Below are 23,419 nucleotides of genomic sequence, written 5' to 3' on the forward strand. Positions count from 1 at the left end.
ATTTGCATAGGAACGGAGCGTCGAGGCCATCTCCCTCAGAAGATGGTCACGGTCAGAAAAGAACTGTGGCGGGCCACAAGGAAACGAGCAGACTTCAAGCGCCGTCTCTCGGGCTCGCTTCGTCTGGAGTGAGCGAGGAGACGGCCGCAAGATGAGAGGTCATCGGCTACAGGAGACGACTGCGGGAAATAACGCCGTCGTCAATGGAATCAGACAACGACGGTAGGAGCGATCCTCGTCGATTACGGAGACGATAGGGAGCGATCAACTTCAACAGGAGAGACTATAGCTTTAGCTACATGAACGTCGTCGTGGGAGACGCCGTAGAGAAGGGAAGAAGCCGAAAGATTCACCTTCGGGAATCGCCATGGGGCGAAACACTAGGGTTTCGCTCGATGGTGAATCCTAGCAACAGCTATCGTTGCTGTTTCCTCTCGCGTCGTGCTCGTTTCTGTTCGTCTCCCCCGTTGCTACCACACTTTGAGACGATACACGTCTCCCGCCTTTCGGTCTCGCGAGCTTTCCTGTCTCGGGATTTCCAGGCTCTACGACTCCTCTGCAGCCCCTCTGATCGCGTGTTTTGCGGCTCTGTCTTGCGGGTTCCGCTTGCGATTTTTCCGCGTCCTCTGAGCTCGTTCGTCTCATAACGTCTATTTCGACTTCGGTTTTTCACTTGTCTGCTTTCTTCTCTAAACTCTGAACATCACACCTTTCTTTGGGGATAGCTTCGGACAAATCGTATGCAGCTGCTCTCGCCAGTCTCCACGCCCCAGGCACACCAAAATCATCATCTTTCCCTCCGTCGTTTGAGTGGGCGGAGGACATCAAGAAACCTGGTAGGATGAATGAGAAGTTTGTCATCTTTTTTACTGAAGCTGAAGGTATTCAACTTGCTTTCTCTTGTTGTCTGAATTTGGTTGAGAAATTTCATATGGTCGTCCTAAAGTGGAGCTTATTCACAAAGAATTTGAATTTATGCACCTTGTTGGAGAATGAAAAATTGGACTATCAGATGGGAGATACATTCTTATTCAAATTAGTAATGAAGACGATTACATGCGCTTATTTGCTAAAATGATAATATGGATTGATAACAATGCAATGTAGATTCTGAAATAGTCTGTGGATTTTGACTCACAGTCGGAACCACCAATCATTTCGGTTTGAATTTGTCTCTCTGGTTTGAAATTTCATTATTTTTCTCAGAAAGTATTGTATTCTATTGCTTCAGCTTATGGGAAGCCACTCAAGACGAACATTTCTACTTTTAATCTGTCTCATTCTTCTGAAGCCAGAGTACTTGTTGAAAGAGACATCATTTCACCCGCTTCTGAGGAAATCTGATTGGACACACAATACCATGGATATTGGCAGAAGGTAGAGATTGAACATTTTCCGTTATATTGTTCGAACTGTCGTATGTTCAGACACTCCAGTTCTCATTGTCACCATTCAATGTCACCATCTGTACCCCCAACTCAGGCCAAAAAACAAACTGCTCCGCTAGAGTCTGTGATTTCATCTCTTCCTCATCAGCTTCCGGTTTTTGACACTATTGATCATCAGAAGGATATCTCGGATGACGTCACTATCCATGCAGGCAATATGACAACTATTCAGTCCCAATTGTAGCTCCCTCATCTTTGGAACCTCCTATCGTGGGGGAGGGAGTTTCTTCAAACCCCGCCTGCCCTAGAACCTATCACTGATAATACAGGTGGAAATGCTTCTACTGCTTTATAACAGCCTGATCAGGTCCACAAAAATGTTAATATTACTCAGGCTTATGGGGATCAAGACGTGCAACGACCTACATCTATCCAACCACCTTTGGAATCTACTGATCAGATGATTCAATCATCAGATGAGGAATGACAGGTCTACACATCCAGGAGGAAGAAGAAAAACGAAGATCAACTTGAGCTCAGGAATCTGATGGATGATACTTTGGTTACTACGGGCAATGGTACTCACCTTACCAATTTGTTAGCCGACTCATTTTTGAGAACTAGAGGCAGTATGACTAAAGTGGGACGTCCCGAGCACTTTTGTGCCCTTTAGTGGCTTTCTGATTTTTTACCTTTTTGTATATTTGTTTTATCTGAGTTTTTGTGTGTGTTGTATTGTATGAGTTGGGCTTTCTTTTGAGCCCTCTCATATTTTTTTAGAAAAAGCCAGAGGGCAAATATATTAATACGGAAAAGATACAAAAATGTTGTATGAGAGGGCCCAAAAGAAAGCCCAACTCATACAATACAAAACACAAAAAAACTCAGATAAAACAAAGATACAAAAAAGTAAAAAACCAAGAAGCCACAAAATGACACAAAAGTGCCCGGGACGTCCCACTTTAGTCCACTTGTTGAAATACACATCTAGTTCTCTAGTCCTCCTGCCAAAAGTGCTCGGGCTAACAAATTGATAAGGTGAGTACCATTGCCCGTAGTAACCAAATTATCATCCATAAGATTCTTGAGCTCAAGTAAATCTTCGTTTTTCTTCTTTCTCCTGGATGTGTAGACCTGTCATTCCGCATCCGATGATTGACTGATATGATTAGTAGATTCCAAAGGTGGTCAGATAGGTGTAGGTTGTTGCACGTCTTGATCCCCATGAGCCTGAGTAATATGAACATTTTTCTGGACCTGATGAGGCGGTTGTGAAGCAATAGAAGTATTTCCATCTGTATTATCAGTGATAGGTTCTAGAGCAGGGCGAGTCTCAAGAAACTCCCTCTCCCCCACGATAGGAGGTTCCAAAGACGAGGGAGCTACAACTGAGGATTGAATAGTTGTCATATTGCCCGCCTGATCAGAAGGAGATGGAATCATAGCCTCTAGCGAAGCAGTTTGCTTTTTAGTCTGAGGTGGGGGTGTAGATGGTGACATTGAAAACTCGAGTGTCCGAACATACTACAGTTCGAACAATACGATGGAAAATGTTCAATCTCTATCTTTTGTCAATATCCATGATGTTGCGTGCCCAACCAGATTTTCTCAGGAGCGGTTGAAGTGATGTTTCTTTCAATAAGTACTCTGACCTCAGAAGGACGTGACAGATTAAAATTAGGAATGCCCGTTTTGAGTGGCTTCCCATAAACTGAGGCAATAGAGTACAATACTTTTTGAGAAAAATAATGAAATTTTAGATCAATGAGACGGATCCAAACCAAAATGATTGGCGGTTCCGTCTGTGGGTCAAAATCCACAGACCATTTCAGAATCTTCATTGCTTTGTTATCAATCCATATTATCCTTCTAGCAAATAAACTCATGTAATCTTCTTCATTATTAATTTAAATAAGAATGTGTTTCCAATCTAATAACCCGATTTTCTATTCTCCAACAAGGTGCATAAGTTTAAATTTTTTGCGAATGAGCTCCATTTTTGGATGACCATATAGAAATTTCTCAACCAAATTCAGACGACAGGAGGAAGCAAGTTGAATATCTTCAACTTCTGTAAAAAAGATGGTAGACTTCTCATTCTTCCTACCAGGTTTCTTGATGTCCTCCGTCCACTCAAACGAAGGAGGGAAAGATGATGATTTTGGTGTGGCTGAGGCATGGACACCGACAAGGGCAGCTGCATATGATCTATCTAAAGTCATCTTCAAAGATAGTTGCGACGTTTAGAGAAGAAAGCAGACTGGAAAAAAATCGCGTCGAAATAGTTGAAGCTAAGAAAGGGACGGCGGTGTGAGACGGGACGAGCGCAGAGAATGCAGAAATCGCAATCGCAAGCAGTTCCCACGAGATTGAGCCGCAGAAACGTGAGTGGCGAGAAGGGCCGCAGAGGATCGAGCACAGAACACGCGAGCGGGAGAGGAGCCTTGTCTCAGAGTCGGAAGAAGCGGGGGAGATGAAATAGAAACGAGCGCGAAGAAGCCGAGAGGAAACAGCGAAGCCGAAGCCGTAACTGTTGCTAGGGTATATATATGTTGTATTAGGGCGTGGAGGTCAGTTTTTTGTGTGCTTTGTTTGGTGTAGCCGTCAGCATCTTTTCTTCTCCCTTCGAGGGAAACATCAATTTGACTAGGCTCAATAGTTACATGTTAAAAATAACTATTTTAATAATATATTATTTTTTTGAGTTAACCGACGGCAAGTTGGCTGAATTGAGATGTGACATTTGGTGGGCCCTTTGCCTGAAAAAATTTCACTTCTAGTCTTTACTAAAACAACAAAAGACCTGTGGGCTTATGTATTGTTGTCAGGATGTACGCCCAAGGGATATAATTATTCTTGGGTTTAGATATAATGCTTACTTGAAACAGAAAAATAGAAGAAACAGGTATTCTCTTGTTCATCTTTGATAGGTATGCGAATTGTTATTTCTCTTCCTATTTTTTATTCCTTTATGAAAAGGGAAAGGAATTGGCTATTCTCGTCAATATTTAGCCATTTCTCTTGAGCTTTAACTTGAGCGTCAATGGACCCATAGTAGAAACTTGGAGTCTTTTGTTGTGGTGTTCAAACTCTCTGTTGTCCATCGACCAGCAAGAAAATCGATTCTAGACATGGACAACTTAATGTAGTAATGACTCGTCTGGTAATATTTTTCTTTGGATTTATAAGTTGGTTATTCAAAGTTACTTTTTGTTGCAGGTGCTAGTAGCAGATGCGGACATATTAACTCATTCATTGGCTGAATCTTGGGCTGATCTAGTCTATTTGCTACAGAAAGAGGGTGATTACTCATATATAATTTCTGCCTCAAGTTCATTTGGAAAGAATGTGTTACCACGGGCTGCTGCTCTTCTAGATGTTTCTCCTATAACTGATGTTATTGAAATATCCGAGCCTCATTTGTTTGTCAGGTTACTTTCAAACAAATTTTCTTCAAAATTAATTAATTTCAGGGGCATTAATTATTAATTTTCTTGTTAATTGCTTTCAAGGTTAAAATTATATAGTTATTACTCTTAGATTTTCATCTTCTTTTATTTTCATAAGGATCGCGTTCTACTAAATTCTGTTGAATGATTATTTATAAAATATTATGTATCCTATCCCATAAAATAAAATGTTCGGAAGTTTTCTTCTATTACTATATCTTATCTTAACATTCTCCAAATATTTTTTTAAAGAAAGAAATATCTTATATCTTTTTGTATCTTTTTGGCTTATTTGGAAGATTATGTTTGTTTTCATGGACACATTTTTATTTAAGGATTATCTTTTGGAGTTAGTGTCTTATACTTTTATGTTTACTACCTTGCAAAGTGGATCCCTCAATTTTGGATGCAATTGTTTAATTTTTGTTATTCTTAAAGTTTGCCAAGACAAACCTATAAACTCCCCATTTTTCTCATTGATGGAGTATACAAACCTCTCAAGCTCATTTTCTTTAGGTCAACAAAGAACCTTCGTATTTATAGTAGTTAGATTAATCCTTATGTGAGTTTAAAGGGGTTATTTGTTTCACAAATAGTAATTAGAGATGTTAGAAGTGAGTTCTAGAAGTCAGTTTTGGTTGGTGTACTGGTTGGAAATATCACTGACTCAACTTTGGGGGTTTAGAGTTTCAAAGGCGGGAATAGGCAATCACACAGTGAAATTTAAAATTTTGCATTTTCATTTCTATCACTAACAGTTTATCATCCAAATAAATAGAAAAAGTTATTAAAGAAATTAATTTAATTAACAAATAATAAGTTTATATTTATGTTTGTTGTTATGGTCTTCTTTATACATTCTTTCCTCTAGTGCTCATTATTTTTTTAAAAGCTTATACCTAAAAAAATATTAAAACAATATAAGGAGGTATTTAAAATAATTCAATAGTAATCATACTTCTAAACAATAGTAATCCATAGAAAAGAAGAGAATATGCGTGTTGGTCTTTTCCAATATGTTCAAGAAAATCATATAATAGTTTAAATCATTATTCATGATATTTTCTCATAGAAGAAATTTAAATATTTACACATCAACTCTTACCAGATTTAATATTTAGTATAATTCGTACTCTAAACTTTCATATCTATCTCAGAAGCATCGTCTAAACATGACCCAACACACCAATGGTTTATATATACCTTGTCAACACAGTGGGCTGTAAAACATGTGTCACACCCCAACTGACCCCCCTTAAGGTTTGGTTGAGGTGTGACAGAGGCAGATAATTCGATCAGACTAAATTCTCACCAACACTCGTCATGACTTGTAAAATCAGGACCCAATGAGTGATGAAGTAGTCTAACTAAATTGTCGCCCGCAAACATACTTCATATATTTCATATCATAATTCATTCATATTCATATAAATTCAGTAGTGTGGAAATCATAATATCAAAGCCTATATATCTATACAGAGTTGCTAAATCTAACATAAATAAAATACGTACTTAAAATACTATACAACCTTCCAAAACTATAAATGCAAAAATTGTAAAAGTCACAACTGACTACTCGCTCTGGTGCTCCTTACTCTTTCATTAAAGTAAGCAATGTAGAGTGAGCAACAACGAGTTCTGCGAAATAATTAAAACTAAAATAAGATTTTATATATGGAAAATAAACGTGTATGCTCGTATGTCTTTATATATTCACACACAAGTTATAACATGCTAGAATCGTATAACATATGTAAATGAATCAAGAACTTATTCATAGCAATGCCGCTTATAAATATATGTCTCAACTATTTTCATTTCATGTTATTCATTCGTCGTCACCTGCCTTAAAAGTCATATTAATTATTGATAAATGTTGTCTCCCTAACATAATAGTTATCAATAACTCCCTTAATTTCATTGGTTCTCTACGTTCCTTCACTGTTTGATTACAACAATTTTCAAAATTTTGTCACCGCCTAAACTCCAGGAGTCGAGAATACCATATCCTTGTACAATGTGCTTGTAAGCACCTGTGTAATAATGTACCCATAATATCACTTTTACATTTAAATCAACATTTCGGTATTAAGTATTCATTACAGGCACTTTATATATCATTTTTGAATCATAGCAAATATATACCTGCAAGCAATGATTTCATAAGCATATTGATCTGTATCATAACATAACATAATATCACATGTATTCTAAGAGAAGTCAACTTACATTCATATATTTAATGCATATATTGACAATAATATGTAAGAAATTTTAAATACAGTAGTGTCAAATATGGAATCACATATAGGCAATTATTTTTCTTAAGTTAGAATAAGATTATTTCACTTGACTATATGAAACAACCGTAAGACGAGTTCTCACACACTCATCTCGAGCTCAACGTCTCGTATAAATAACATGGAAATCGTGGACGATGTAGGCATTCATGGAATCACAACTCGCTTCGTGATTTAACCAAATTATAACTTATTTGTCAAAACATACCTCAAGCGTGCGTCTCCGCATAAATTCGCCATTCTAATACGGCCCATTATTCTTTCTTTTTCTTCGTATTCCCTTAACCGTCCTTTCCCATGGCTGATTTTATGCTAATAGGCCTTACAGAAGCTCGCAAGCCAAGTTCAACGCTTTCGAAACAATTTTGACTCCTGCTACGACTATCAAAAATGAATAAATGCACAAATTTTTGGCAAACATCAAAATAGAAACAAGAGGAAGGAAATGAATGTTTAGAATAGTGTAAAAGAGGGATTTGTACTCATTAATTTCTTTCTGAAAGCTTTGGATTGCAGCCTGCGGCTCCCAGACCGTTGATCGCCTGTCTACTACGGTGCAGGATTGCACAGAGCTCGCAGAATACCTCCAGTCAAGCAAAATCAAACAAAGATGGGGAAAATAAAGAAATGCGGCATTTTATTTCACCCCCCCCCCTTCCCCACAGTTGTTCGATCCCATCTAGCCGCTACATACATGAAAAAGTGCGCGAGTTGTTCGGCTATAATGAGGGATATGGGATACGAGAGATTAGGAACGTAATTAAGGTTAATTAAGGATTTAAATTAAATTTATTATTATCTTTAATTTTTTATATTTCATAATTCGAACATAATTCATATATAGTGTTTTATATCGAATTGATTGATTTCATGAGTATAATTTTATAAAAATAATTTGATTGAATTTTGAGGGATGCTAAATTTGTGGTACTTTAAAATTTATTGAATTTCTACCTAATTTGCATATTTTGAACGTTATAACATGTTCACTATTGTCTGAGGTGAAAATGTGCCTACTCATTTAAACATTAATTTTCAAGAAAGAGAATCAGAGACTTCATTTGGACGAGTAATTGAGTTATCAAATGAGAGGAGTTGGTCGTATTAATCATGTTAGAATTTTCCTATTTAAATTTTTAGTAGTTGTTTTAAATTGAGATTATTAGTGTGGATAGTAAGTTCTACTCAATGATGTCAGGTTTTGACAATTTCAAATTGTCGGGTCCGGAGATTGAAAAGTGTTGTCAAAATTACTTGAAGTCATGAGAGAGAGAGAGAGAGAGAGAAAAATTTTACTTGTATGTGTTTTTTAATATAAAAAGATATGTAAATACCTAAAGTAATGTGCATTTTGAAATATTATATGATTTTTAGTATAGAAAAATTGTAGACTCGAAAAGGTGAATAAGAGAAGTAATGAAGTTGATAATTTTATGTTATGCCTTTTTAGATACTGAATAAAGTAGGACATCGAGGGTTAAGTGGCTATCAGAATTATGAACAAAAGATTAAGTGAATGATAATGTTTCTATATTTCAATAATATTCTTCTTTATTAATATATTCCTGACTTCATGACATGAGGGATTTTTCTCCAAAAGTTGAACTGGTTTGGCCCGAACCGGTTCAGTTGAGAGAGGGGGTTGAACCGGCCCCCTCCCTCTTTTCATTAGACAGGAATTTTCTAACATTTCTATTTTCATTTTCCGCTCATCCAACATCTATTTATATGTGCTTTTAGGTCTTAGGGTTTCAGATTATGCTATTTCTGATTTTTAGATTTGTGAGGACAGCCGCCGACATCCTAGTTTCCTCTCGAGGGTTGTATCTAATTGTTAGGGTAGTGTTCCGGCTATATCATCATCCAACTGTTCCCTTCTCCCGTTGTCACAACTCCCCTCCTTTCAACAAAAGCTTCCGTTTCCCTGCCACTGATCCTACCATAGCCCCTGCAGCCTTCCAAGCCGCGACACCTGCTGCCCTCCAAACCGAAGCGTTCTCCCCTCCTTGCTGATATAACTCACCTTTCCCTTCCAAAACCTACATCTACAAGTTTCCTTTAATTTCACTTGCACTTTGCTTTTCCTAATCCACAAGTGACTGTGTCAGCCTACCTCTCTGACAGCAGCCTTGTCCAAAGGCGTAGTTCCTACGGCTTTCCAAATCGCAGCACATTCTACCCTCTAAATTGCAGCCTTCTGTAATAATATTTGGGTTTGCTTGTCGTTTATTTTACGTTTTGAAGTGTCGTTGTAATCAATTTCAATTTCAATAATAATATTTGGGTTTTTGTTATGGCTTGGGCTTTTCTCTTTTTGTGTATTTTGGTATCAGAGCTAGTTCAACTCTAGTCCTATTCTAGGGTTTCCTAGCGCCTGCCTCTTCCTAAGCCACCATCACAAAATTTTCTTTTCCCAATTCTCAAATCTCTAGCAAGAATTTGAACTAAACCTAATTTTTGCGTTGTTGATCTTCAAAACCAGCAACACCAAATTAATTTTTAAAAAATGTCAACAAGCTCCTGTATCCTCTTTCACCTCTCAACCCTAAAACCTTAGTCATGCCACTAATGAGATACATGCTCGAGCCTACCCGGGATGAGATACAACGAGAGCTTCGCCGCCTTCGGCGAATGCTTATGGATATTGAAGTGGAAATCCAATGGGAGGCTATCCTCAATCGTGATCCGAAATGTCAAAGTGAGGAACAAGAAGATATGAAGTTGAAACAGAAAAGACAACACCAGTTTCTATTAACTTATTACCACCAAAAGTTGCAGACTCTAGCTTCTAAAGTGGCAGCACCAAGCGACCCCATTGCTGCTATCCAACAAGCTAATCTACAAGTCTGTCATAGCCAAAAAAATGTTGCAAGTGCCACAGATTTGAACATGTGAAAGCAAAATGCACAACTAAGGAAATGATCTACTTCACCGAGCAGGGTGTCATGGAAAAGTTAGGAGAAGACACCGCAGACACTGAAGGCGGCGAGGACATTAATGAGGAGTACTAGCCGCCAGTTGAAGAGACGAACGGTGATCAGGAAGAAGATACATACTTTAGAGAGGATTCACATTTTTCAGCCAACGAGGAAGAGATGTCACGAAATCTAGCTAATCCCGAGATAGAGATTCCAGCTGAGGTAACGATCATTACACTAGAAGGTAGTAGCTTTGAGGCAATGGACATCCCAGCGGAGCATGAGATTGTGTTTCCTCGAACTAGCATCTTATAGGCAGTGAGAGGAACATCAACAGGAATGATCTTAGATGTCTACAAAGATTATGAGTTTGAGGAGCCGACATCAAATACAAATCCACCCCGGATAAATAAGATGCAGATTTTTCAGATGTATCCCTCTGGAGATGCCTCGAAGGAGGGAGGTCTAGCATGTTAGGAATGAGGTCATTGTGTTTCATGTCGAGAACATTATATAGATTTATTCAAATATTACTTTTAGTTCAACATGGGACATCTCGTCAGATGTCCAAACACGAGAGATTAACCCCAGCTTTGAAATTTCTGCAATGGGATCCAGGTCCTATCTATGGGGAAGAGATCTCTTTTGAGGAGGAGCTAGTGATAGCGGTGCAGCTTGCCACAAGTTTCAATCGAGAGTTGATTTCTCCTCACACACTAGGCTATTAGTTGCACCCAATCGAGTTCAAGGAATGGAAGAAGCAGGTTACAACTAGGACGCGATACCTGATTCACGGGGATACTCGTCTAGCATAGTTCTAGCTTAGGTCATGCCAAAGGTGGATAGATATCTCTTTTATCAGAATGTGCTTTGGAACGACAATGTCTACTTGTTCGACGTGTCAAAGAACTTCACGTCGTACCACGAGGAGTCAGAAGCTTCGACAAATGAGGTCAAAGCTCCACCAACTTCGGGAGAATGAGACGGTTTTTCTCCAAAAGTGGAATAGGTTTGGCCCGAACCGGTTCGGTTGAGAGGGGGGCTGAACCAGCTCCCTCCCTCCCTCTTTCATTAGGCGGAAATTTTTTCCGTTTTCCGATTTTCATTTCCCACCCATCCCACATATATTTATATGTGCTTTTAGATCTTAGGGTTTCAATTTATGCTATTTCTAATTTCAGATTTGTGAGTCAGCCGCCGGCGTCCTAGTTTTCCCATGAGAGTTGTATCCGATGTTAGGGTGGTGTGCCGGCTATGTCCCTCTCCTGGATGGTGATTATCTTCCCCGATTTCCACATCCACCTCAACTCCTTGCCACTTGCTAGATTCCCCACCCAGTTGCATCATCCAACAGCTCCCTTCTCCCACTGCCGTAACTGTCCTCCTTTCCACAAAAGCTTCTTGATTCTTGCCGTTGATCCTACCACAACCCCTGCAGCCATACAAGAAGCGAGACCTGCTGCCCTCCAAATCGAAGCCTTATCCTCTCCTTGCTCACGTAACCCATGTTTCTCTTCCAAAACGTTCAGCTACAAGTTTTCTTTAATGTCACTTGCACTTTGCTTTTCTGAAGTTACAGGTGACTGTGACGACCTATTTCCCCTCTGACAGTAGACGCGTCCAACCACTCTCCCCTCCAAAACTATAGTTCCTGCGGCTTTCCAAATCGCAGCACCTGCTGCCCTCCAAACCGCAGCCTTTTGTAATAATATTTGGGTTTGTTTGTCGTTTATTTCACGTTTTGAAGGGTTGTCATAACCGATTTCATTTTCAATAATAATATTTAGGTTTTTTTATGGGTTGTGCTTTTCTCCTCTGGTATCACTTCGTTTATGTTCTATTCTAGTATGATTTAAATTACAATAGATTCTTTATGTTGTTAGGTAGGAAAATATACATGTTAACTTGTTGCACAATAATTTTCCCATAAAATTATTAGATTATTGCATGACATTTAGATTCTCTTAGAGTTGCATATATCATATTATTTCTTGATCTTAAGAGTTTACTGGATGTGCGTTTATTTATTAGAGATAAATAAATTGTCTCATAAGAAAATAATATTTATTGTGTTGAATAAATAAAAATATTGTATACATGTGTTTGTATATGCTTGCAAAAGACAAAGTTCACTCTCATATGGTACTAGTCGAGGACTCCAAAATACCCGCGTGTGTAAATATTTTCCTATCATTTTATGACATTTAGATCATCAACCGTTATGCCGATGTGGGAGTATCGACTAACGGTGAATAGGTAACCTAGGACCACAAATAATTCTGAAATTTAGATCACTAACTGCTACGTTGATGAGATAATATCAAGCGGGGGTGAGTAGTTACCATTCTATCTCAGACAACAGTGACATGTTTTGTGCCTCGTTGAGCCAACAGAGTATGTATCAGCCAAGAGTATGTTAGGTTGAATTTAATGGTGCTCTTGAGACGGATGTGAACATTAAGAGTCTGAAATATACTTAAGTTAAAAATTAAATCTTCAAAAGTAAAGCAAAGGTAGAAAAAAATTGATTTCTATCATAAGCAAATATCATGAATTTATTATTTAAATTACTATATAATTTTCTAGAACACATTAGAAAAGATTAACATACCCATTGCCTCATTTTCCCGGGTTACTATAGTTTAGAAGTATAATTGTTCCTGGGTTATCTTAGATAACTTATTATATTGTCTTAATATTTTTTTAAGTTTAATGTTTTAAATAAAAGATGAGCACTATAAAGAAAGAATGTACACAAAAGACGATCTTTGCAAATAAAAAAGTAAATTTATTTCTTTGGTGGCTCTCTCTATTTACTTGGGATGGTAAAATGTTAGTGGTAGAAATGAAAATAGAAAATTTTAATTTCATCATCCGAACATCCATTCTTTTCATGGACATTCCAAACCCTTGGGTCGGGTCGTCACAGAAAATGACTTTAAAGAAGTTGTAAATTATTCTTATTGAATTAAAGAGTTTATGACTAGGGGAATGAAGTTAGTGCTTCATGTTACCACTTGGCTTTCATGTCATGATTGTATGGATTATGGACACACATACAGACACCTCCCAACAAACTCAACTACTGGATCTGCTACTACTGAAATTAATTCAAATTTACTCATTTCACTTGAGCTCACTTCCGAAACTCCCTTTAAATCAATTGATGAAACAAATCATGGCACCGAGTGGGAGTTAAAGCATGTTGAAGTGTATTTTTTTCTTGATTTCAATTTGTTCGTTTAAAGTTTGAAGTAGTATTTTTAGAGGAGAGATCTATTTGAAAACTAAATTATGAACTCTTTTAAAACCGTGGACTAATTTCCTATCATTGCATGTTAACGAGTAACTATTGCATTAAAGATACTTGAAATTGATAATCAAAAGATTCCTTAAGTTTAGAATGAAAGGGATATGGGATGTGCGGGCAATCAATTTGGTCTAGCTAGGTTGGTTTTTGTACAAAACAACTTGATTTCTTTGAATTTCAGCTTAGTGGTCGTTTGATTGGAAGTGTTTTAATTGTACTACTTTTGAAATACATGACCTTTAACTTTTTAGTATTTGGTTTGAAGTAAACTAAATCCAAAGTATTTTTTTGAGGAATTTAAACTTTAATATAAATAAAATAAAACAAAATAAAATATTTTGAGAAATTTAAAGCAGTTGGTTTAATGAAACAAACAACTCGATTTCGTTAAATAGGAAACGATAGATGGAGGGGTTGTGGGATTCATCTCGCTTCGAAGAGTGAATTGTGGGAATAGTTAATAGAGAAAACAAGAAAGGAGACACATTGTGTGCAAGGGGAAAGGCAAAGCCAATGGGAGAGAAACAATACATGTCAATGTTGTGCGAAGCAATTATTGATTGACACGCATGTTGTCTCATTTTTCATTGAATTATTATTCACTAAGAGTATGAGTATTTATTAGTCAACTAGCTTACTGTTATTTTAAACTAACTTTTTCAGGTTTAATTATTTATTAAAAGATGAGTGATAGACAAGAAAATGCTTATAGATGACGGGGACAATAAAAAATAAGGTAAAATTTAAATGTATTGCTTTAATTTATATTTTTATTGGTTCTTTCATTTGTTAAATATTAGTTATAAAAAATGAATATAGAAAATTTTTATTTTCACTGCCCGACTGTTTGCTCTCGCCTTGGTAAATTTCAAGCTCCTAACTGGGTCGTGACATGGAAGATTTAAATTTGATAATTTAGAGTAACTAACAAGTAATAAATATTTCACACATTATTGAATGGATAAGAATATCTAGTTCAAATTTAAAATAGTAAAGTGAGTGATATATTTAAATAATAAATTTTGATATATTTTTCGTGTGCATTTATTATATAAATATTTACTTACAGTTGATTTATTAAGGAGATGATGGCTAAGAATTAAGTGATATGATAAGTCATCGAAGGATTGTTGTGGGTAATTATTTCTACTTATACTAAATTTAGTTTTTTTTTTAACTCATTTCATGTTTTCAAAGATTTAAATCATGATGGTATGAACAAATCAAATGAACGTGTAGTTTTTTAGAATATTTTATATATTGAAATTTGCATTGAAAGTTTAACAAATATTTTAATGATTAAAAAGCTTTTAAGAAAAATCAATTGAAATAAATGTACAAGTTAATTATACGAGTCACTTCCGTATGGTACTTTCTAGTGTTGCTATTGCATCTGTGTATGAAAATTGAAATAAAAGTATTTAGAAAAGCATATGAAAATGGTTGTTTCTTAATTGGTAGAGAATTTTCAATAGTGCTCATGAGGTGACTTCTTATATGAAATGTAATTAAAATTGTTTAAAAAAGTTCTAATTAAAGAAATGTTAATATTTTAAAGTTTTAATTGAATAAAATTTTAATGTTTAATAATCATTTAGGAATATTTACGTTAAGAGCATATGCATAGAAGTTTAATGTATAATAAAACTGTAATTATTCAATAAGTGGCTATATAACTCAACCTATTGTTTAAATATTTATTTCATAAAAAGCTCATTTGAATAGAGATGATAGATAAAGAAGAGTATTTGTTGGAGTAAATGAAAATAGGTATCAAACATTTTTTTTTTGTGTTTAATCTTTTTTCCTTGCTTGTATTATTATAAACCGGACATTTGTTTGAGTGATGTATTAGTGGCACTTTACCATTTGGATGTAGTTGTTGATTATTATATATGTTAGACTTGTGTATCTATAATGTTTGACCGCCAGTTCCGGTTCTGAAATTTCAAGCTTTCGAGCCAAGTTGTGACAAATAACTAAATTACTTTTTTTAGTGTGCTCTAAAATCACCTGAATTTGACAATTCGAGAATGCAACACGTGAACTTTTGCACTTCAGTAAAACTTGTGATTTGCAATCCCCACCTTTGCATAGCAATGCTACCACTTGTGCCTCTACACTTAACTCTGCCTTCACTTCTTACGAGACTGCATCTTCACTTGCCACATCCAGATGATCATCACTCAGAAAACATGGCGTCTCCATTGTCCAGCCAAATATTAGAAAGTTATTTCTTAAATTTAAAAAATACTAAATTTACTTTATATTTTATTTAAATTGCCGAATTTTAAATATTTGCATCCAAAAAAGTCTTTAAACTGTTTAGAACTGGCTTGTTTGCTTGAGACAGGCATAGGCATAGTGATGTCTAAGTTAGGAAACTCGACAGGCTAGGAAGTCTGTGTCCTTTGGCCAGTGACTCATACTTGTTTGGTGACTTCAACTACATTCATTAAACAGGACTTAATTTTGACTGCCTTGTTTTTCTGTTCCTAATGAGACTTATAAATGAGGTTTGAAGCCTAAGCACCTTTGGAAGATTGTAAATGCCCAATAAAACCATCTCTCAGAAATTTTTAATGAAATTATTAAGATTATTATTTTATTCAAGAGTCAATGAAAGGCTTTCCTCGTTTTTGATTCCTCAAAGCTTATGAAGTTTCCTTGAATCATAATAACTCAGCATCTATCTACAAATTTGATAGAACTTGAAAGGTGAATTTTAAAAGTACTTTTAAGAAAAATTGAAAAGCTTTTGTGGGAATCAATTAATGACAACATAGTGGGGCAGTTCAAAATGAAAGCAAAAGTGATAATTATTGTTAGTGTAAGCGCTTCTCCCCTGCATTATTGTTATGGCATTGGCTCATCCATTCCTGGGAATGGTCTTGGTCCTTCATAACTATTGCCCTTCTGTATCATCAAAAGCTACATGAGCTCATCCAACAATGACGGGGAATCTTTTTCTTGATAGTTCTGAGAAATCAAAGATCTAGTTGTTCGAAGGGTAAGAATGTGAGGCAACCAATTGCAATCTTCCTTAACAAAAATTGATTCTTATATATTTTGCTCAATAACTAAGATTGATGCCTCTTTTATAATGGAGCGTGACATTTTTTGCCAGGCCAATTTATGCTGGTAATGCTCTATGTATGGTTCGTTATACTGGCTTAGATCCTTGTGTGATGACCATTAGACCCACATCATTTGCCCCTCCAGCTATCCCAAGTGAAGTGGACTCTAATGCAGCCCCTATCTCTCAGGTTGACCTCTCAACCTTTAACAAAGGTATGGTTTTTTCTGTAACCTTTTTATTGTTCAACAATATTGCTTTTCTTTAAATTTAAAATAATATTCTTAGAACTCGTCATTATGGTTTTTACTGTTTGTTCTTCTTAGCTTCTTTAATCGGGCGTGCTTCTAATTATTTTACTAGTTAAGAAATTGAGTTTAATTATCATTAGTTTGAAAAGTAGGCCAATTTTTTTTTCTGGCTTCTAAAAGATTCTTGTGCTTCACTGTGAGTCAACCATAAAGTGACCGTGGTCAACGTCTTTCTATTATGCAAACTGTACATGTGAAGCATCATTATTTTTTTCTTTCTTCACCATCGGTTCCTTATAAGGTTGTATTTATTCTCTGCGCTGCTCTAGTTCATATATAATTGGCATTATTAAAAAAATTAGGGTTTTTAGATTGTGTTCTGAACATACTTATAAAGTTCTACTCCAAATTCTGTTGCGCTTGTGCAGGGGAGAAATATTATTTATCTTAATTTAAGATGGAGTTTGTTCTGCACGGGCTGTTATGAATATGTAGACCCATGGCATCCATATTGAAGTTTTGACTTGATGATTTTGCTTTCTGCAACTATTTCTGACGTAGTATCTAAGTGGAATAGACTTTTTTTTTCAGTCTGTAACCTTGAGGAACCCTATTAAAATGATAAAATCCTAACGGTGCTTGATGCTAGTCAGTTTCCTATTATTTTGTAGATATTCTAAGCTTATTTGATTCTTTTGAACTTTTATTATGCAAGTTTGTAGAGGTATGATTAAGAAATTCTGTTCATATTCACACTTATTTGAATGCAGAAACACAGAGGAAATCTTGGTGGTTAAAGCTTACCTCTCAAGAAACTGACCTTCCGGATCTTGGAAATGCACGGATTGTTGTTACAGGCGGACGAGGGTTGAAAAGTGCAGAGAACTTCAAGTTATTGGAAAAACTTGCTGAAAAGCTTGGTGCAGCAGGTAATTTTTTTATGTGCTTGAAAAAATAAAAATTGAAAATATTAGAATTATATTTTTATATTGAAGAAAGCATTATTATGGTTAGCAGTCCTGTAATAGGGCGGTTCTTCTAGACATTGTAATTTTTTCTTCTATTATAAATAAAACCTTTCTTTAGAATAAAGACAAATCTTCTTTCTTATCAATATGGAATTATAAGCTAAACAAATTATAGTTGTTCCCTTCCCCGAGTAACTCCTATCATCTTTTGCTCATCGATTGCATCCCCATCTTTGCTCATCTCTATTCTAAGGTCCCCATCTCGAATACTACCCACACACTTTTATGCCCATAATGTGTTACCCATGAACCTGCTGGTTGCTTTGCATGCCCACATCACTTGCACCCGCATCACTAGTTACTCATGGTTGCTCCTCGCATCGTGCTGCATTGGCATCTATGCTTCGATCATTGCTCAGTGCCGTAGCCCTTTTATCACTCGCTGTCTTTGCTGCTCCACATTGACGTAGCCTTGCAGTTTTACTGACCGATAGTTTCCTCCAGCCCACAAATGCTACTGCAATCATTCAGCACTCTCACTGTCTACTGCCCATGACGAATCTTTATTTTGAATGATCTAATCTGTCACTTATAAAAGTATCGTGGCCTCTTCTTCTCCATTTCTTATACATTATACAAAACCCTCACCCACTATCAACGTCTCCATCAAGTACAATGGTGGTACAAACACCACTTGCCGTTGCCTTTCTTTTTTTTTTTTTGGGTGATAAACTTTCATAGCAATGTGTCTTCTTTTGATTGATGATGGTATCATCAAGTTCTACAAATGACAAGCTTTTGATTATGTTGTTCTTGCTTGGATGCTCCATAATAATTTCCAACTTTTCGCTGCCTTCACAGTTTCATGAGACTAATAAGGCAATGTTTGATTTTCTCTGCTCCAATTATTTATAAGAAAGTAATATTTTTGGGGTATACACTTTGTATTCTGATTTGTTTTTTCTACAATAGAAAATTTCCCCATTCAGGATTCATTTGGGATTAGCAAGATGAGTTACTTCAATACATGGCTTTTATCATTAATCTAATGGTTTGTTGAAAACAAAATGTAGAATTTGTGATTGCTAAATTACAATATTGCTTTCATCCATCTCTTTGACATTTGTTATCTTAACTAATGGCAGATTCTATAGTTCTCAATCTTGCAATTGTTCTTTCCCATGTTCTTTGAATCAGTGGGCTATCTTCTCCTTTACCAATTTTTGAGCAACTTCTTCCGCTACTTAGCAGCATGGTGGTCATGAAAGTTGTGTGGTTTGAGGCCGGATTGATAATGGACATCCCTTCTCTCTTTTGCTATGGTTAAATTAATCATTAGTTTAAAGTGGGGTTAGGTTGAATTTGACTATCATCTTAATGTATAACATACTGCTGGACATTTTGTTCCTGTTGATTGTTCTCCCATGACTACTAATCCTTTAATATCTATCATGCCATCTCAGGAGGATTATGATCACTTGTCGTTTCACATTAAGACCTCCATATTTGCTTCTCGTGTTGTTTTCTTCTTTGGTTTGTTGGAGCTGCCTCATCTAACATCTTGGATATCCTTAATTGTAAACTCTCGTGGTTCTTCACAAAAGATTGGTAATCAGTGATTGTTTCTCTCTCGACCATTTTCCTCTACAAGCCTTTGTTGTTGCTGGTGTTTCTTCTTCAAATGCTTCTAGCGAAGGTATTTTATCTCTCTCAAATAGAATCACTCTTTGATGTGTTATTTGTCCCTAATTTCTCTAATAATGAATTAACCATTCACTGTCTCATTAAATCTCACGAGTCCTCTTCAACTTTTTATCCTTTTCATTTTTTTTTTCCTGATTTCAGTACTAGCAAGACTATTTATTGCATTATTTGTTGATGAACATGATCACTTCTTCTTTCTTCTCCACTATGACTATATATTATTAGTGTTGCCATCTTGATCATCCTCCACCTCCACGATTTTTGAGGTTTTGTTATCATTTCTAAGTTCCAGTGTGATACTTGTGAACTTGGTAAGTATGATCAAGTGTCTTTTCTCTTGACTATTTTAAGTCATAGTTGTATTCAATTTGGGTTATTTCATTAAGATATTTGGAGTCCTAGTTTTTTTCATGCTCATTTAGGATTTAAGTACTTTGTCATCTTTATTGATGATTATTCTTGTGTTACTTAGTTATACCTATTGATAACAGTTTTGAGATGTTGCAATCGTGAGATCATTATTTTACGGGAAGCTCTCACATCATTCTTCCCGGTTGGAATACATTTCTTCTTCTCTAGATGCCTCTGGAATCAATCTACCACCACTATAACAAAATCATCGCCTTGTTGTGTCTAAGGCAGCCTCACTGCAAAATTTATGGTCACATTCATTTTATGCAACTCTAAAACATGTGTCCTTCCAAAGTTTATCTTGATAGAATAAACAATAATCTTTTTTTGGCATAATGAGAGCCGAAATAGCACATAGGTGGGTATTCTTGCGAACCAGCTCTCGAGCCATTAAATTTGTATCATAATTCTCCCACTTTTTGCACTCGGTTGGGTGCATCTGATAAACAAGTCTATTTGGAGGAACCGGCCCTTGGGTGAAATCTATGACATACTGAATCTCTCTTCATTAGCCGTCAAGAAGTTAAACTGTAAGTCTGGGCATCGGGTAACTTATTCAACATCCTTGGTAGTAGCTCATCGGACTCACTACCTTCTAAGACTATCAATGTTAGTCCTATTAGAGTCTCTCCCGGGCTCAGCTTGAATCACTCGCATCTCTTCCCCGTTTGCTAGAAGCTGACACTCCTCTCTAATGTCTTCATTCCCTCCTATGTCATTATCCATTTCAACTGCTCTCTGCTAAGTGAAAAAGATCATCCTCTTGTTTTGGAAATCAGACGTCATTTGTTCAAAATCATGGCACTTGAAGTACTTCTTAACTAGGATAAATCTAGGAGTGTTAATTGTCTCCACTTTTTTTCTTTATGAATGTGTTTTTTCTCGGGTGGGGTAGGCTTGGATGCTCTGTTAGATATACTCTTATTGTCTGATCTGGGGGTTGAACTTTGTCTGAGGGGCGGGGTGAACTAATATTGTTCTGTTGTTTCTAAACATTTAAGGCTAAGGTCTAAAATCCTATGTTGCCCATTACGGTTGTAACTATATCACATTGCCAATGGACGGTCTTAATCCCCTAAGTCATTAAACTATGGGTCTCCTCTGTCTCCACTAGCTCACATTTCAACATATGTTGCTCGAATTCAGTTGTGCACTCATCTATTGAGTGTTCTTACTGTTGCAAGTGTTGAAGTCTTGATAACATGTCATATCTGTAATGAGCTAGTAGGTACTTGCATTACATTTTTTATTTTATTTTGAACTAGTTAGTGATTTTGCTTTTCCTCTCACACTGGCATAAGCATTTCAAGTTTTCCCACCACAAAGAAACATTCTTAACTTAATAAATAGCTAGTTTGACCATTCTCTCAAGTGAATTATCCTTATACTCGAAGACTCATTTCACTATCTTGAGTACTCAAGGAACTCGTCTAGATCCACGTGACCATCAAAACCGACAAGTCAATCTTTACTCCAAAAGCCTGGTTTCTCCTGATATTGTTTTCATTCTTTTTGTAACTTTTGGAGTCGCCAGTTTGTCTTATAGCCGTTATATAATTCTCTTTTCAAAAAAGTCTTTTTTGAACCATGAAAATGATTCAAATAGAGAGGAACCAGAGAGAAAGAAAATACAACAAAAATGGATAAATAATTAAAAAAGAATATGAAGAACTTTCATAAGGTAACTTTTGCGCGATTGCCCGAAAGCGTACATCCGGAATGAAGTTGAATCAAGAATGCATTGGAAACATATCCACGAAGAAAACTCAGTGAACGCAACCTACAAACAGAGAATTAAGTTTTGTGTGATTGTTTTGGGTCAAGAGCAACTTTCAAAGGGGCGTATTCCTTTGGTTAATTACATCTTGGGGATGCCTAAGAATACTCTCGATAAAAATGGCGTTGCTTACATTATTTTTTATAGGGATAATTACATAGAGGGTTGTCACACCTGTGCAGTGGTTTAGGTCGGATAACATTGTTGATGGTTGACTTCATGCCTCCTAAATATCTGGCTATAGTGTGCTCCTATGGCTCCATCAGCTCATATTTCAGCATGAGCTGCTCAAACTCTATTGCGAACTCCTCCATTGACAACTCTCTCTGTTGTAGGGGATGGAGCTTCAAGAACATGTCTTGGCGGTAGTGTGGTGGTGGGAGCTTCCTTTGCATCTCCTTTATCTCTCCCAAGTACTGATTTTGTTCCTACCTTCTCTCTATCTCACTCTCTTCAAATTCTTCCACCACAAAAGGCACGTTTTTTAATTTTCTGGCACAAGCTTCAATCTTCTATCAGTTGACACCTCCTTGTATTAAAAAATTCTCTCAATGGTTTACAATCACTCAATGAAGCATCCAGATTCTTTCTTACCTTGATATCGGACAAATCTACCTTCACTCTCGGGTATCTCTCTCCTCAAAATGTTACTCCATCCCTCGATCTCCTCTGATATTGAATCCCAAAGCGCTTGACCTATCATCCTATTCATTGGAATCATCCCTATGGAAGGGGTTTAGATTTTTCTTCCTTTCTCCTCTTCGAATCTCATTATCACGATCGACGGTGATCTCTTCATGAGTCATTTCCTCAATTATAGCAAACCTTTGCTGAACTTAGCGGATTATCGGTTGTATCTCTTCCATGATGAGCTCTTGCACAACTTCCATCACTCGTCTCTTTGGTGACATGGTTAGGGTTTAGGGTTGGGAGGTGAAAGAGAGTGTACGGGGCTGATTTTGGGGGTGTGTGGCAGTATACGTTTAGTAGGATTTATGATTAGATTTAACGTAACTTCAGCCAAATGTGAAAATATCGGGCGCTCTTTTAAATCCATTTTTCTCTCCGTTCTGTCTATTTTTGGATGTAAGTCCGGATTTTTTAAATCTGGCGATTTGGTAGATATAATGGATTTAGCGTGGGAAGAAAACAATGGCTATATGATCCTGAAATAAAATGCCAAACATGTCTAATAAGTTAACTGGGTTTAACCTCAACTGAGCCAAACACTATTAGAGATTTAACAACGTATGGATTTGATGAATTTGAATTTACTAAATTTACTAAATCCTATTTAAAGAAAATTGTGAGTGCAGCCAAACTCTCCCTTAGGGTGGGAAAAAAAAAGTTTAGGTGGTTGATTTAAATAATCAGCTAGGGGGAATGATTTTGGTAATCATGGGATAGTACTAGAGTTAAGCTAGCTCAGATACCAACTGTACCAAGGTTTAACCAAACACCAATAGAAAACAAATATTATTCATGAATTCAAATAGAAAATTACAACAACACAAGGTAGAAAATGGAAATTGCTACAAACACAACACGACCTAAAGCTAGGGTCAAATCGAGGGTGTTAATGGTGCCTGTTAGGGGTTTGGAAGGTTGCGGCTTGGCACCTCTCAAAAGAGCCCTTAAGGGTGGTGGGCAGCCCAGGACTTAAATACTGTTTTTCGGTCCTACACCTAGCCAATGTGGGACTATTTGTCTGTGACATTCTCCTCCACCCAATCACGTGACGCCCTCGTCACGGATCGGCTCCACCGAGGGTCCCACTGGACCATGGAGAGTCCACACACCTGGCAGGCAGTAATCTGCTCTGATACCACTTGTCACCTCCCAAAAGAGCCCTTATGGGTGGTGGGCA

General features: G+C 36.7%; 1 protein-coding gene across 1 annotated transcript in view; it reads left to right on the plus strand.

Moving 5' to 3' along the window:
• Nucleotides 1-23,419, plus strand: part of LOC110022290 (electron transfer flavoprotein subunit alpha, mitochondrial) — a 69,223-nt gene that overhangs the window by 25,158 nt on the left and 20,646 nt on the right. Inside the window, exons 3-5 of the mRNA XM_020721163.1 lie at nt 4,608-4,819; nt 16,493-16,656; nt 17,463-17,621. Of these exons, the coding sequence (XP_020576822.1) occupies nt 4,608-4,819; nt 16,493-16,656; nt 17,463-17,621 (535 nt within the window). The remainder of the gene's footprint in view (nt 1-4,607; nt 4,820-16,492; nt 16,657-17,462; nt 17,622-23,419) is intronic.

Source organism: Phalaenopsis equestris, unplaced genomic scaffold, assembly GCF_001263595.1.
Source record: "Phalaenopsis equestris unplaced genomic scaffold, ASM126359v1 Scaffold000002, whole genome shotgun sequence".
NCBI lineage: Eukaryota > Viridiplantae > Streptophyta > Magnoliopsida > Asparagales > Orchidaceae > Phalaenopsis > Phalaenopsis equestris.